The sequence below is a fragment of the Paroedura picta genome, chromosome 9 (assembly GCF_049243985.1).
Source record: "Paroedura picta isolate Pp20150507F chromosome 9, Ppicta_v3.0, whole genome shotgun sequence".
Taxonomy (NCBI): Eukaryota; Metazoa; Chordata; class Lepidosauria; order Squamata; family Gekkonidae; genus Paroedura; species Paroedura picta.
The window spans coordinates 41631847-41645107 of NC_135377.1; the positions used below are offsets into that span (position 1 = coordinate 41631847).

General features: G+C 41.8%; 1 protein-coding gene across 1 annotated transcript in view; it reads right to left on the reverse strand.

Moving 5' to 3' along the window:
* Positions 1-13261, reverse strand: part of LOC143844824 (desmoglein-4-like) — a 44958-nt gene that overhangs the window by 5355 nt on the left and 26342 nt on the right. Inside the window, exons 10-15 of the mRNA XM_077352521.1 lie at positions 12054-12196; positions 11166-11387; positions 9874-10572; positions 7249-7400; positions 5022-5085; positions 1879-2087 (exon numbers count right to left, since the gene is read on the reverse strand). Of these exons, the coding sequence (XP_077208636.1) occupies positions 1879-2087; positions 5022-5085; positions 7249-7400; positions 9874-10572; positions 11166-11387; positions 12054-12196 (1489 nt within the window). The remainder of the gene's footprint in view (positions 1-1878; positions 2088-5021; positions 5086-7248; positions 7401-9873; positions 10573-11165; positions 11388-12053; positions 12197-13261) is intronic.

Sequence of the window (13261 nt, forward strand, 5' to 3'; positions counted from 1 at the left end):
TCTGCTGGGCACTCTGTTTTGCTAGCCTTGCAAAAATGCCTGCCCTGCTGGGATTGTGATTAAGCAGGCATTACCACATTAGCATTTGATTCTGCTAGGCACCAGTACATTGCACAGGTTCTGCTGGGCTTGTATTCTCTTGCTTGGATTGTGATTCTGTGCTTGACATCAGTCCTGTTGAACTGGCATTGTCACATTGGCACTGGTACTGTTAGGCACTCTGTATATTGTACTGGTTCTTCTGGGCTTGCAAAAATATCTTTCTTGCTTGGATTGTGATTGAGCTGGCATTGTTAGATTGGCACTGGGTTTGCTAGGTATTGGTACAAAGGAACAGGTAGGCTTGCAAATCTCCTTGTCTGGCAGGTGATTCTGTGCTAGACATCACTCCTGTTGAGCTGGCATTGTCACAATAACACTTTGTTCTTCTTGGCACTTATACATTTCTGATGGACTTGCAAAAATGCCCCCACTTTCAGTTTCTACTGCAGAGATTCATTGCAATGTGCCCAGCAGAACCAGTACCAGTTTGAGTTCAGTTCTGTTGGGTTTGCACTGCCACAGTGGCACTAGTTTTGCAGGTCCTGCAAAAATGCCCCCCTCCCATACCTTTAATCTCTATTGCTGAGATTCCTAGGACTTTGATAACATTATACTGTTGTTTGCTATCCCCACTCCCATTGGAATCAATGGAGGATGGGGCACCATCTTTGGGGGCTGCAACTTGGATCTTGTAAATCCAATCCTCACCACACAGAGGGCAGATAGAGGAGAGTCAGCTGGAGATCCCTTGCGAGTTTGAGTGTCTCTAGCATGCTAGAGGGGGCTATTCCATTGCATTATGAAACTCACAAACTGGTTTGGCTCTTCATATATTTCTTCTTGTTATTCCATAGCTTACCATTTCATAATAGCCTTTAGTTGCTCCTAACTCCACAGTTGTTCTATAACCTAGTTTGTGCTTCTAGTTAATGATGGTTTGTGGCTCATGAACTGGGCATGCCATGGAGTGAAACAAACTACATTTTCCAGGTTCATGCCCATCCCTAATTATGAATGCACATGGTCCTGATTCAAATTGGAGGCATGCAGGGATGAGAGAAGTACTTTAGGCCTTTCATCCCTGCATGGCTTCACTAACTGGAACTGCTCTCCATGCAGTTCATAATAATCTAAAGGGGGAACAAAGACAGATACATATTTCGTTGCATTTTTAAAAGCAGCTTGGGGAACCTGACTTCAGTTTACAAAATTGTGTTGTAGAAATGGTTAAAAGCTTCCTCTGCCCTCTCTGCATAGCTCTGATCCAAGTTAGTGCTATGCATGGAAGAAACTGAATGTACAGGTGGAAGATCTTATCACTGTTTTGACCTTGATATTAACATAGCCTGTCCTGTGAATTTCTGTGTTCTCATATCTGTGTCTCAAACCGACATGGAGTTGCTTTTTGCAGTAACTGTTCAGACTGAATCAGAAGAGTGACCACTCAGTGCTGAGATCTGAAAGCACAATCTGGAAAACATGGAATTTCTCAATTTAAGTAATTTCTCAATTACTTAATTTCTCAAGTAAAATGATTTGCTCAACTCACAATCTAGCTGTAATAGAGAATTAACAGCATGATACTAATTAATAAAAATGTAGTTTAATATTTCTTTACTTTCTGTTGATGATGTATTAACTTTATTTCAAACAATTACATGTTTGTTTAACTGCTAGAAAGACATACCAGGTTTATTTCTATCATGCTGTTATCTGTATTACAGTATTTCTCACATCTTCAGTGTTTTCCTGTTTACCTGAGATTAAAAATTATTCTTCCAACTAGCGACATAATGTTATGAAGACAGTATGGACTGAAAAATGAACATGTGTTACCTCAGAAAAATAACTGTCTAAGAATGCCATGTTCACTCCACTCTCTCTGTATTCTTTCATTGTCCCTCCATATATTTCTTTTCTTCCTGTAGTTCCATAGCCTGTAGTACCATAATCCAGAGTTGTTCCATAACCTTTAGCTGCTCCTAGTGCTGTAGTTTCTTCCGAATTTACCACTCCTCCATCTCCATACTTTGTTGTATAAATATCTGGAAATGAAAAAAAAATCACAAGATGTTATGCAATCCTCACATATTGCAGACTATCAACCCAAATTTGGTGTTGTGGTTAGGACTGCAGACTTCTAATCTGGCATGCTGGGTTTGATTCTGCACTCCCCCCCCTATGCAGGCAGATGGGTGACCTTGGACTTGCCACGGCACTGATAAAACTGTTCTGACCGAGCAGTGGTATCAGGGCTCTCTCAGCCTCACCCACCTCACAGGGTGTCTGTTGTGGGGAGAGGAATGGGAAGGCAACTGTAAGCCACTTTGAGCCTCCTTAAGGTAGAGAAAAGCGGCATATAAGAACCAACTCTTCTTCTTCTTCTGATTCAGTTTCAGACTCAATTCATTTCAATGAGCCACTTTCAATGCAAGCTGACTGCGAACATTGCTAATCACATACAAATGCTTTCATTTGGGGGGGATAAGTGCTAGTGAAAACACAATGGCTCTATGTGGTCAGTGTAGCAATAGAATGTACAATCTAGTGACATTCCTTTAAATCCTATAGCAGAGGTCTGAAACTTTTTCGAGCCTTTGGGCACTTCTAGACTTCTGATACAGCATGGTGGGTGCAACCACAAGATGGCTGCCACAAAATAGCTGTTGCAGGAAGTAGAGCAGCCACAAAGTAGCTGCGGCGGCTTACCTTCAGCCACACCGTGAAAATCCAAAGCAATGTTTTTTAAAAATATGGATGGCCAATCTAACCTCCAATGGCCAGACAGAAGCCTTGCTGGGAAAAGGTCTGCATGGCCCTGCCAACTTTCTAAACACACTCAAAGGACAACAGGAAAGGCCTTGGCAGGCACCATGGCATCCATGCCACAATATTAAGCATTGTTAAATGTGGATCTGCCCTGAAATCACATGACCTTCATTTGTTCTAAAACATGGCTTAAATATTGATGTTTTATTCACTATCTGTACTGAAGTTGTTTCAAGCCTCGCTGTGTACATGCCCACCCAGGGACCCTCCCCTTCCTACCCCCTCCAGGCCTATTATTGGACATTTGGGGGGGGTAGATTGACATGACCATATATGGTCATATCACCCAATAAATGTTTAACACATTAAAATATATATTAAAATAAATTAATTCCCACCCATTTGGGAGATCCTTCCAGGGCCATCAAGAAACCCTAGGGTTTCACAAAACACTGGTTGAGAAACCCTCTAATCAAAAGGACTCTTCACTTTGTAGGTTGAAGTATCTGCCATGAAGCCTCTACTACAGATACGTAGGTTACTGCCACATGTTAATTCATTATGAAGTAATTTCCAATAGTGTTAATAAAGTCAATGATGCTACAACTCAGGATCCAGCCATTTCTCTTAAAGTAGCTTTTTTGTAGTAGGAAAGTCATATTTTTTTCATCATTTAAAACCATCATTTTTGATGTGTCTCTCTAGAAAATTATGACAACATATGAAAATGATTAAGCTTGTGTTCCTAAAAATACTGAATACTGTGATAGCTCCTATGGTTTTGCTGACGTTAAACAGTCACTTCCAGGCCACATCAGAGGTGATGTAGACATTGCACAACAATGTTGATTGAGCCTTCTCTGGTACTTGAGCAAAACTCTATGGTAGAAGCCAAATTTACCACTGAGTTTTTGCCCAAATACCACAACATTGCCTAACACTGCTGCATGAAGACATCACTTCTTGGTCACATCATAAATGCTATCATCATGCAACACTGTCAACTGGGCCTCCCTCATGTTCCCAGTAAATCTCCCAATCCCATGCTGGTTGCCTGGAGAGAACTGGCAACTCTAGTTATGAGCATTCCTGCCTTTTCCAGGGCCTGCGATAGGGATGGAGGTTTGAGGTACAGTCTCCAAACTTTCAGGGAAGCTCCGGGAGGCTCTTCCATGACTCCCCTTAAAATTTCAAAATGATTGCTCCAAGAGGTCCACATCTAGGTGCTGCCAAAGAGGGTGCCCTCATCACTCCATTCTATCTGATGGAGAGTCCGTCTCATAGGATATAATGGAGCAGATGGGGGCATCCTCTTTGGGAACCCCTAGATGTGGACCCTGTGGACCAATCATTTTGAGATTCAAAGGGGAGTCAGGGAAGAGCCTCCCAGAAAGTTTGGAGGCTGTACCTCAAACCCCCACTCCCCAAGGCCCTGGGAAAGGCAAGAATGCAGAAATTCCCATTATAGTCTATGGTGTGATTGACTTTCATGGGTGCCGAAGCCAAGGCGGCTGAGTCCTTTGATAAATGAGTAAATTAATATCGTTCTTGAATTTGGGTGAGTGGGGGGAGAAACTGTTGAGAGACAGGCTTTGTTGAATGATATATTTTTTAAATTTCAGGCATCACCTATACATGTGTCTGCCTATTCGCTGCTCCAGGAAGTTAGCCATTAAAAAAAAATAATTCTCCTCCCTGGGAACAAGGGATAGGGAAGCGGGAGCAAGGGCAGGATGCTGCAGATGACTTTAGAGCATTTGAGCCTCCATACCTTTCTTCTGCTGGTTGCCTGCTGGTTGCTCTCCATAAGCTAGTGCTTTTTATGGTGGTGAATCTACTTTTTGGGATTCCCAGAGAAGTGCTTTAAAATGGAGGATGTAGTGAGCAGTTTGCTGCCCAGACGTGGGATGTGGGCGACATAATATAGACGGGCTGGAATATAGCGTCTTCATTAGGTCAGCATTAAGCTACATTCATGGTGTGCAGAAATGCCCTCAACTTTGGCAGGACTAACAAGATTTAAATCCAAGCATTTAACAGAATAATAGAATTTGGGGACTACCTAAAGCAGTCTTGGATATCAAAGTATTATTTACAGGAAAATAAATGAAGAATATTTTATTATTAAATGTCTATACTAAAACATGTATATCCTGTCTTTGGGTTATTTACTAAAGTCACAGTTACAGAGAAGTTGTGTCTTTACTTGCCTGAGGAGTCAGCAAATTCACCTTTAGTTGCCCCTTTTACTGGCACACACATATTTGAAACATCCTAAAAACAACAACAAGAATACATTTCACTTCACACTTTTGCCATGATTCAGAGAACTGTGAACAGAAGAGAAAGCTGTGTGTAGACAGGACTTTATTTAAGGAGACAATGGCTAATGCTCGAAGATTCGGCAGACTAGCTATTGGATGTGTGTACGAATGCTTGTGTCCACACAGTGTGGTGCAATGGGGGAAACTGTTTCCCAGTGAGGACTGCAAGTATTTTTAAATTAAAGGGCCTGAAAATTGTTAGCTCTTCCATTTACACTGCATTGAAACCAACAAAGGATTGTGCCTTATGCCACTGGATAGTAACTTTGTTGTTGTTTAAGGGATTTTACATTCCTTTCTTCTTTTTGACACAGAAGTTATTTGTCCATTAATACCTGAGCAATATAGCTTGCAAGATCTATAGAACAACGTAAGTCTTTTAAAAAGACTAGCCAAATAATGTTAATTTGTCCAGGAAGAAAAAATCATTTATTCATGTCCAGAAGTCTTTTTTCCTATATGCCAAAAATCTTTGGCTGCTTCTACATTAGAACTCTTTTGTGCTTCTCAGTATTTCCTTTTCTGTGTTGAGCTGCTAGCATAATTGAAACTGGGGCCTCCACAAGGCACTTAATATAGTGCCACATTCCTCATTAAAAATCTAGCAATGCCTCTCTTTATGGACGAGATCTTTTGAGGAAAAGTGCCATGACAAGGAATACAAATGACTGCTAAAACTGTCTGCATCTGGTGTAAGATACATTTAATGTAAGTTGTGTTGGAGAAAACTACATTCTAACTCATATTTAACACGTGGCCCAAAACTCTTCTTAATGACAGTGTGTATTTGTGTGGGGGAAAATTGGTTCCCAAGCATACCAGTTGATGAGAGGAGCTTTGTCATTTCCTCCCTTCCATCCACGTGCTTTCACTAGCAGAAAACGGCTATGGGAGGCAAGTTGCTTGTCTTGCTGTCGCTCCCAAATGTTTGTCTTGGGCTGAGTCTGCACCCACATGTTTTTTGGGGGCTCGGTCCTGCTGATTTCTGTTTGAATCAGACTTGGATCTTGTCAGAGATCTACAACAATCATACCCACCCTGGACTGGAAAGAGCATTAACCCACCTGCTGTAATCTGCACCCAAATAGACTCTTCTCCTGGAAACTGGAAAAACCTGATTGCCAAATCTTTTTTCTCCCCCTCCCATGGTTTGATTGATCTGTTGATTGGTCTCTGTTGATTGGCTGTTGCAGCCTCTTTAACTTCTGGTGGTTTCATTGGAGTACTTCCCCCTTAAGTGAACTGATAAGCATTACTATCAAAAGTAAAGATGAGCTGTTTATTCCTTCGGAGGGAGGGGGGAATGCTCCCCAAGGCCGTCCTCTTGCTGGTATTTTTTTTTAAAAGTAAAGGGGACATTTTACACTGGGATTTCTTAGTTAAAAAAAAACAACTGTGTGGAGGGACAGATAGCCAGCTCCAAGATAGCTCAGTTAGTAAGCTATTTGCCTTGCAACTGCAACTTAATGTATTCATGGCTGGGTATGGGTCTTTTTTCCCTACACAGGAGTTTTATTTTGCTTTTTTACTTTTGAAAATCACATGTTTTAAAAATTGTGTATTTTTAAAACATAAGATGTTTAAAATCAAAATAAATACAATTTGTGTGGGGGGAAAAGACCTGCAGCCTGCCTTGAACTTGTAAAGCTTTAGAATAGAGTGCCATGGGCTCGCATTTCTCTGATGAAGTGGAGAAAACCCACTCTTGGATATACTGGGGAATAAGTAGTTTGACTTCAGGGTCAATATTCAACTGTTCAGATGCAGCGGGGGAATCCAGACTGCAAATCAGTATCAAGTGTAGAAGGCTTTTTTAAAAATCTGAACCCAGCTAGTTTTAAAGCCCAGTGCAGATAAGCCCCTGGAGACATACGGAATTGACAGTGAGACAAACGGCCTGCCTCCCACAGCCCTTTTCTGCTAGTGAAAGCAGATGATTAAGGTTCTCTCACTGCCATGCATACCTGGGAGTCAATCCCCACAAACACACATTATTTTAAAGGTGAGCACTGGGTCACACATCAAATGCAAGTTGGGATGTCTATAGACCATGTGTCTTCATTTTAGACATTCTACATTTGTTATACAGTAGGCTACAGGTTTCTGAACCAACCCGGTCTTCAGGCTGTGCTCCCTCAATTCCCCATGAATGAATTGCTCCTTCTGTACAATCAGGCACAGGTTCAAATCCAGCTCCAACTCCACCAGAAGGGCCACCCCTACAATAGCCACAGCAGTCGCTCTGGGACATCAGAATGGGAACCACTGGTGGAAATAGAAGAAAGAAAAAAAAGGTAATTAAAAAATTAAGCTGAATGTTTAACCCAGAATACAAATTAAACAATGTATGACTAATTATGCTCATAACTGGTAAGTACTTTGTCTCAAATATTAAGACAATAGGAATAAGTAAGTGGAAAACTCACAAGAACTTGTGTAGGGTACATCACATTTCCCCCTCCCTCACTATTTTATCTTTCACTTTCCGGGAAATGCCTACAGCCTTTCCTCTTTTCTTTCTTTCTTTCTTTCTTTCTTTCTTTCTTTCTTTCTTTCTTTCTTTCTTTCTTTCTTTCTTTCTTTCTTTCTTTCTTTCTTTCTTTCTTTCTTTCTTTCTTTCTTTCTTTCTTTCTTTCTTTCTTTCTTTCTTTCTTTCTTTCTTTCTTTCTTTCTTTCTTTCTTTCTTTCTTTCTTCCTTCCTTCCTTCCTTCCTTCCTTCCTTCCTTCCTTCCTTCCTTCCTATCCACCAGCCAAACTACCTTTATTTGTTCCCTTGTCTTTCCCTCCTTCTGCCAGCCTCTTCCTGAGAAAACTCTGGCCCCTGGGCTGGGCCAAGCCTCATTGCATAGTGCTGGTGAGAGTTGTTAAGCTCCCACAGGGGTGGGAGATTCCGCCCTCTCTGGAGCCAATCCCAAGTACCAATCAGCTGGCCAGTGAAGGAATTAGTGATAACAAAAGCAGGCGTGGCCTGTGTTGTCACCAATGCAACCATGTCACTTTTAGGGTGCAGCAGAAATGATGTCATCTCATCACCAATGATGCAGGGATGCAGGGATACTTTAGTATTAGGGCAAAAACTCCATTGTAAAAATGACTGTAGAGTTTTTGCCCAAATACCAGAGAATCCCCACATTACTGCCAATGTGATGATATTACTTCCATAGGAAATGATGTCACTATGTTGCTGGCAACACTGGCCTTGACTTCTCCTTGCTCCCAGTGAGCCCCTCACACCCAATAGTTGACAGGGTGTACTTGGAATTCTAGTGCTGGCTGTCAGGGCAAGCCCAGCTTTGTGGTGGGAGCCCACATCAACTTGTTAAGCACCTCACAGAACCCTGTATTCTTTTCTGGACACTATTTCCTCTTCCCCTTCCTCCTGGCAACCCTCATATCTTTAGTTGGAGCCCTGAAAAGACAAGGCAGGGCTTTCTGTATATCTGGAAATAATCCAGGTTTGTAGATCATCTGAAATCAAATACTAAAAACAAAAACAAAACAAAACCACCCCTCCAAATCAACAGACACAGCAGTTTTCTCTTTAAGCAATGATTGCCCTCACTGGCCATTGTTATGCAACCATACATTATTCAACCATTTGTTTCTATCAGTGAAACCTGGGGAAGGGGCCAGGGCCCCCTCTAGGGTTGATTTGGCCTTTGAGGAAAGACTCATCAGAACTAGGCCTGGCAGCAACCATCAGGTGGCTTGCTGCCATATGACTAAAATGACTCATCAAGGACTGTTCAACAGCAACCACTGTACAAAAAACAGTGAAATGTAGTTAATAGAGTTTCTGTCTAGGATCTGTCACAGAAGCTCGGTGGGAAACTGGCTGGCCCTGTATGACTGGACTCTGTTTTTTTCTGAGCACAAGGAGGAAACCTGAAGACAAGTGGGCAGACCACGATAAGTTAGGGGATGGTGGGAAAGAGAGAAGGAAGGAGAAAAGGAGCAAGTCTCTAGCCTTTCCTCTGCACATGCCAAAACTGGTCTAGTTGCCATTCTTGACTGTCTCAAAACTTCTCTAGCCAATCACTCTTAAACAACCCCTTTCTATTGGACTTTCACATGCCTCATGTAAACATTTTTGCTTTTATTGGCATGGATCCAGGAACATGGCTATATTAGTCTGAACTCTTTTATGTGTACTATGAACAACATCTTCTTCATTACATTTCTTTGCATGAAAAAGCAACGGACATACCAAGCACATCAAATCAGATACCAGGATGTTACTCTTGGGCAAGGAAGTATGTACAAAATCCTATCAGTGCCTAAATCAAATCTGATCATGCTCCTATCCCTGGCACAACAACTGCCCCAGCTGCCGTTTATATGGCATATCCGTGGATATAAGTTCATCCTCACTAAGTACAATGGATATAAGTTGCAGAGACTCAATGTTGCACCCAGAAATGTCTGTGTATGAGGCACCTTAGCTTTCAGGAGTGAGAAAAAAAACAGCTCTGTGGTCATTCTGCTTTCTGAATTAGCTATGATATTACAAATGCATCACTAGAAACAGCCATCAAGGCTTGGTTATAAGTAAACATGTGCACATAAGCATAGTGTTAATGATCTGCAGACTCACATTATTTAAAGCTCATGCTAATTTCAAGGGAAGATGCATAAAGCACTTGTTTCAGGAAAGGGCTACCTGAAAAGAGGCGCTATATTTGAAAAAGTACAAACTATAAAACTAGAAATGGCAAATTTATTTCAAAGAAATACTTACACACAAATATTAATGCTCCGAGAAACATCAGACCAACAGCAGCAGCACTAACTGTCATATTTCCTCCCTGCTGTCTTGTGCCATATTGATTATTATAATTATCACTGCCATCAGCACCACCAGCAGCCATACCGGTGCCGCCGCCACCGCCACCGCCACCACCATCACCATAGTCACCATGAATCACCCCTCCACCTGTACCTATACCACCAGCACCATAATCTCCACCATCAACACCTGCTCCCCCAGCTGCACCCCCTGCACCAAAGTCTCCTTTTCCACCACCTGTACCCCCTGCCCCGCCAGCTGCCCCTCCTGTTCCCCAACCAAAGCCTGTTCCGCCACCAGCAGCACCACCTGCTCCACCTGCTCCTGCTCCACCGCCACCAGCACCGCCTGCTCCACCGCCACCAGCACCACCCATTCCACCGCCAGCAGCACCACCCATTCCTCCACTGGCACCACCCATTCCACCACCAGCAGCACCACCCATTCCTCCACCGGCAGCACCACTACTAACAATGACAGTGATTCTTTGTGTAGCACCAGCAGTACACCTTCCATACTGATCACAACGACAAGCTTGCAAAGGAACCAGCTGTGGTCTTTCACAACTTCTGCCTTTGTTATCCATCACGTTAACATAGACTTCGTGAATCTCAAAATTCATTCTCACTGTGGACAGTTCTGCAGAGGTATCTGTTAGGGAGCAAGGAAAGAATTTTTTTCAGTTAGATGAAAAATTCTATTTTGGGAGTTTTACTCGGGGATCCTTTGAGAAGGATTGAATTGCGTGATCAGGTGAGATGATTGAATAAAGTCAAGTACTTCCACTGAATCTTTGACATAACATGGCCTTAGTTTTCTAGCTGATGCAAACTGAAGTATGTGTGTTATTTCTTATAGAAATTAAAGAAATCCTGAGAACTTAATCTATGATTCTATGATTCTAAATCCTGAGAACTTAAATGGCAGGTGGGGCTGAAATTATTTATGGCCCATCTCTGAGGCTGTTTGAAAGCCCACCTAGGTACAAAGTAAATCAGCATCCATTTATGTTTATTTCCTATACCACATTACATCTATGTTGCTTTTTTGTCTACTTCCTTTCCTGTCCTGAGAACTCATTCAGATGCCTGTGTATCAGAAGTACCTGAAAAATGGCCCTCAGTTGACAGAAGCAAGTACCAGACATGAGTACCAGTTAGTTGGCACTGGAATGAGAAGGAAGGGGGCACTAGGAGGAAGTGCAAATTTGGGAGAATTCAAGTACTACAAATAATATTACTCACCATTCACTATCCTGATAGTCCATGAACTTTCTGGAGGCTGTGCTATTATGGTGTATTGAAAAGGCTGAGCATTCGGATAATCATCTAGATCTGTTGCTGTGATGGTGACTGTTGGGCTGGACATGCAAACTTTTCTCATTTCACTGCTCACAACTGGGCAGTTATCATTGATATCGTCAATCGTAAGCAGAATGGTACCAGTGGCTGTTGTGAAAGGGCTTTCTGTAATAGAATTTATTTAAAATATTTATAACCCATCTTATGTTCATGGATTCAAGTTGCAAGGATGTAGAGCATAAAAGACTGTTAGCAGATTTAAAAACACAGAGAGATTAAAAACACATGAGATGTGTTCATAGGAGGGAAAAAACCCCAACAAATTAAATTAAAATTAATTAAAATATTATGGAAGAACATTTAACTTATATAAGCAGGTGACTGAATTACAGCCAATAACATTTAATGTGTGTAAATCAGAGACCTCCAGAAGATAAATGAGAGTTATGTGGGTCTACTGATGAATGACAATTTAAGCAATCATTAAACACTCAATTGCTGATAAGCAAAATTTTACAAATTATAGCAGAAGACGCTGAGGACTCAGGTGCTTCTAGGGTAAAGAGATGAAGAAGAAGGAGGGAAAGTAAGCAAATGGACTTGCAAGAACCAAACAGATCTTTAGCTGCAAATATGTTCACATATTTATTCAATGAACTTTAACACACATTTAAAGTAGCTTACAGTAAATTACAAATATCAGGAGTAGCTTACTTCTGCAATGAATTAAATGAAATCTGTATCTGAGTAAAAGTACTCTTGAATGTTGTGGATACCAGTTTCAGAATTCAGAGTAATTTCAAGGAAGGCTGAGAAAATCTGTTTTCTTACCTGTACTAATAGCTAGTACCTCTGCACTGTAAGTCCCTTTATATACATAAATTGATTCCCGATCTATCTGTTTCTTAACAGTGATTACTGCTGATCTTGGGTTGATATTAAACCAAGCAGCTGGATCTTGTCCCATCTGATAGCTGTTTTTGATTAACAAAAATGAATAGAGTTAATTATAAACTGTTAACACACTTGCATTGCTAGTGCAAAGCAGAAATGTTTAGAAACATAAGAACATAGAGATGAAAGGAATCACAAGGGTCATCTAGATCAGCCTTCTGCACAAAGCAGCCCACTTCCCCAGTGACCTCTGCTGTATGCCCAGAGGAAAGCAACCTTCCAGAATTCCTTGAGCAATCTGGCCTGGAGGAAAATTTCTTCCTGACCCCAATGTGGTGATCAGCTTTACCTTGGGCCATTCCACACCCCTAAAAACAATGTTAAGCAACCACAATTGCTTAATGCTATAAAAATCATGCCCCCCGCCATTTCTCACATACCCAATCTCTCAGATTCTTCTCCTGCTTTCTGATGCTTCCTGGCACTCTGCACGGCTGATTAAAATGGTGGATGAGAGGGACTCGCTATACCCATGAGTCTTCCAACCTGCCTGTCAATCATGGCAGCCAGCCAATCACCTTTCTCCCAGCTTTAAAGGGCAAGTGATATGTTTTTTTTAATGAAACTTTTCCATTGCTATGCCTAATCATAGATGCATAGTGTGTAGTTTAATGCCACCCTGTTTTGGGATTATGTTACTTGAAGATCAACAAACGTAATTCCCTCCCCATTTTTTTGGGGGGGGGGGTATTGAGAGGCATGCTTTGTGTGACATCTGGTGGGTGGGATTTTTTTTTTTGTTCTGCCCCTATTGAGCAATGTGTATTCATTGCTCCAGGCAGCTTGCTCCCCCCCCAAAAAAGCCCTGTTCCAGGGAGAAGGGAAAGGGAGATAGGCAAGAGGGTGGGCGCTGCAGACAGAGATCATGCTACTTCTGGCCATGTAGTTATGCATGGCTATTTTACTGCTGGTTGCTCTCCTCCCACACACACAACATAGTTGGGGGAATCTAGTTTTGTGGATTCCCCAACTAGCACGTTAAAATGGAGGATGTAGCTGCCTGATTGCTGCTGGGATGCTGGATACAGGCATAGTTATTTAAAACGCCAAAAATATGGCGTCTGAGGAGGGTAAGTGTCTCACTT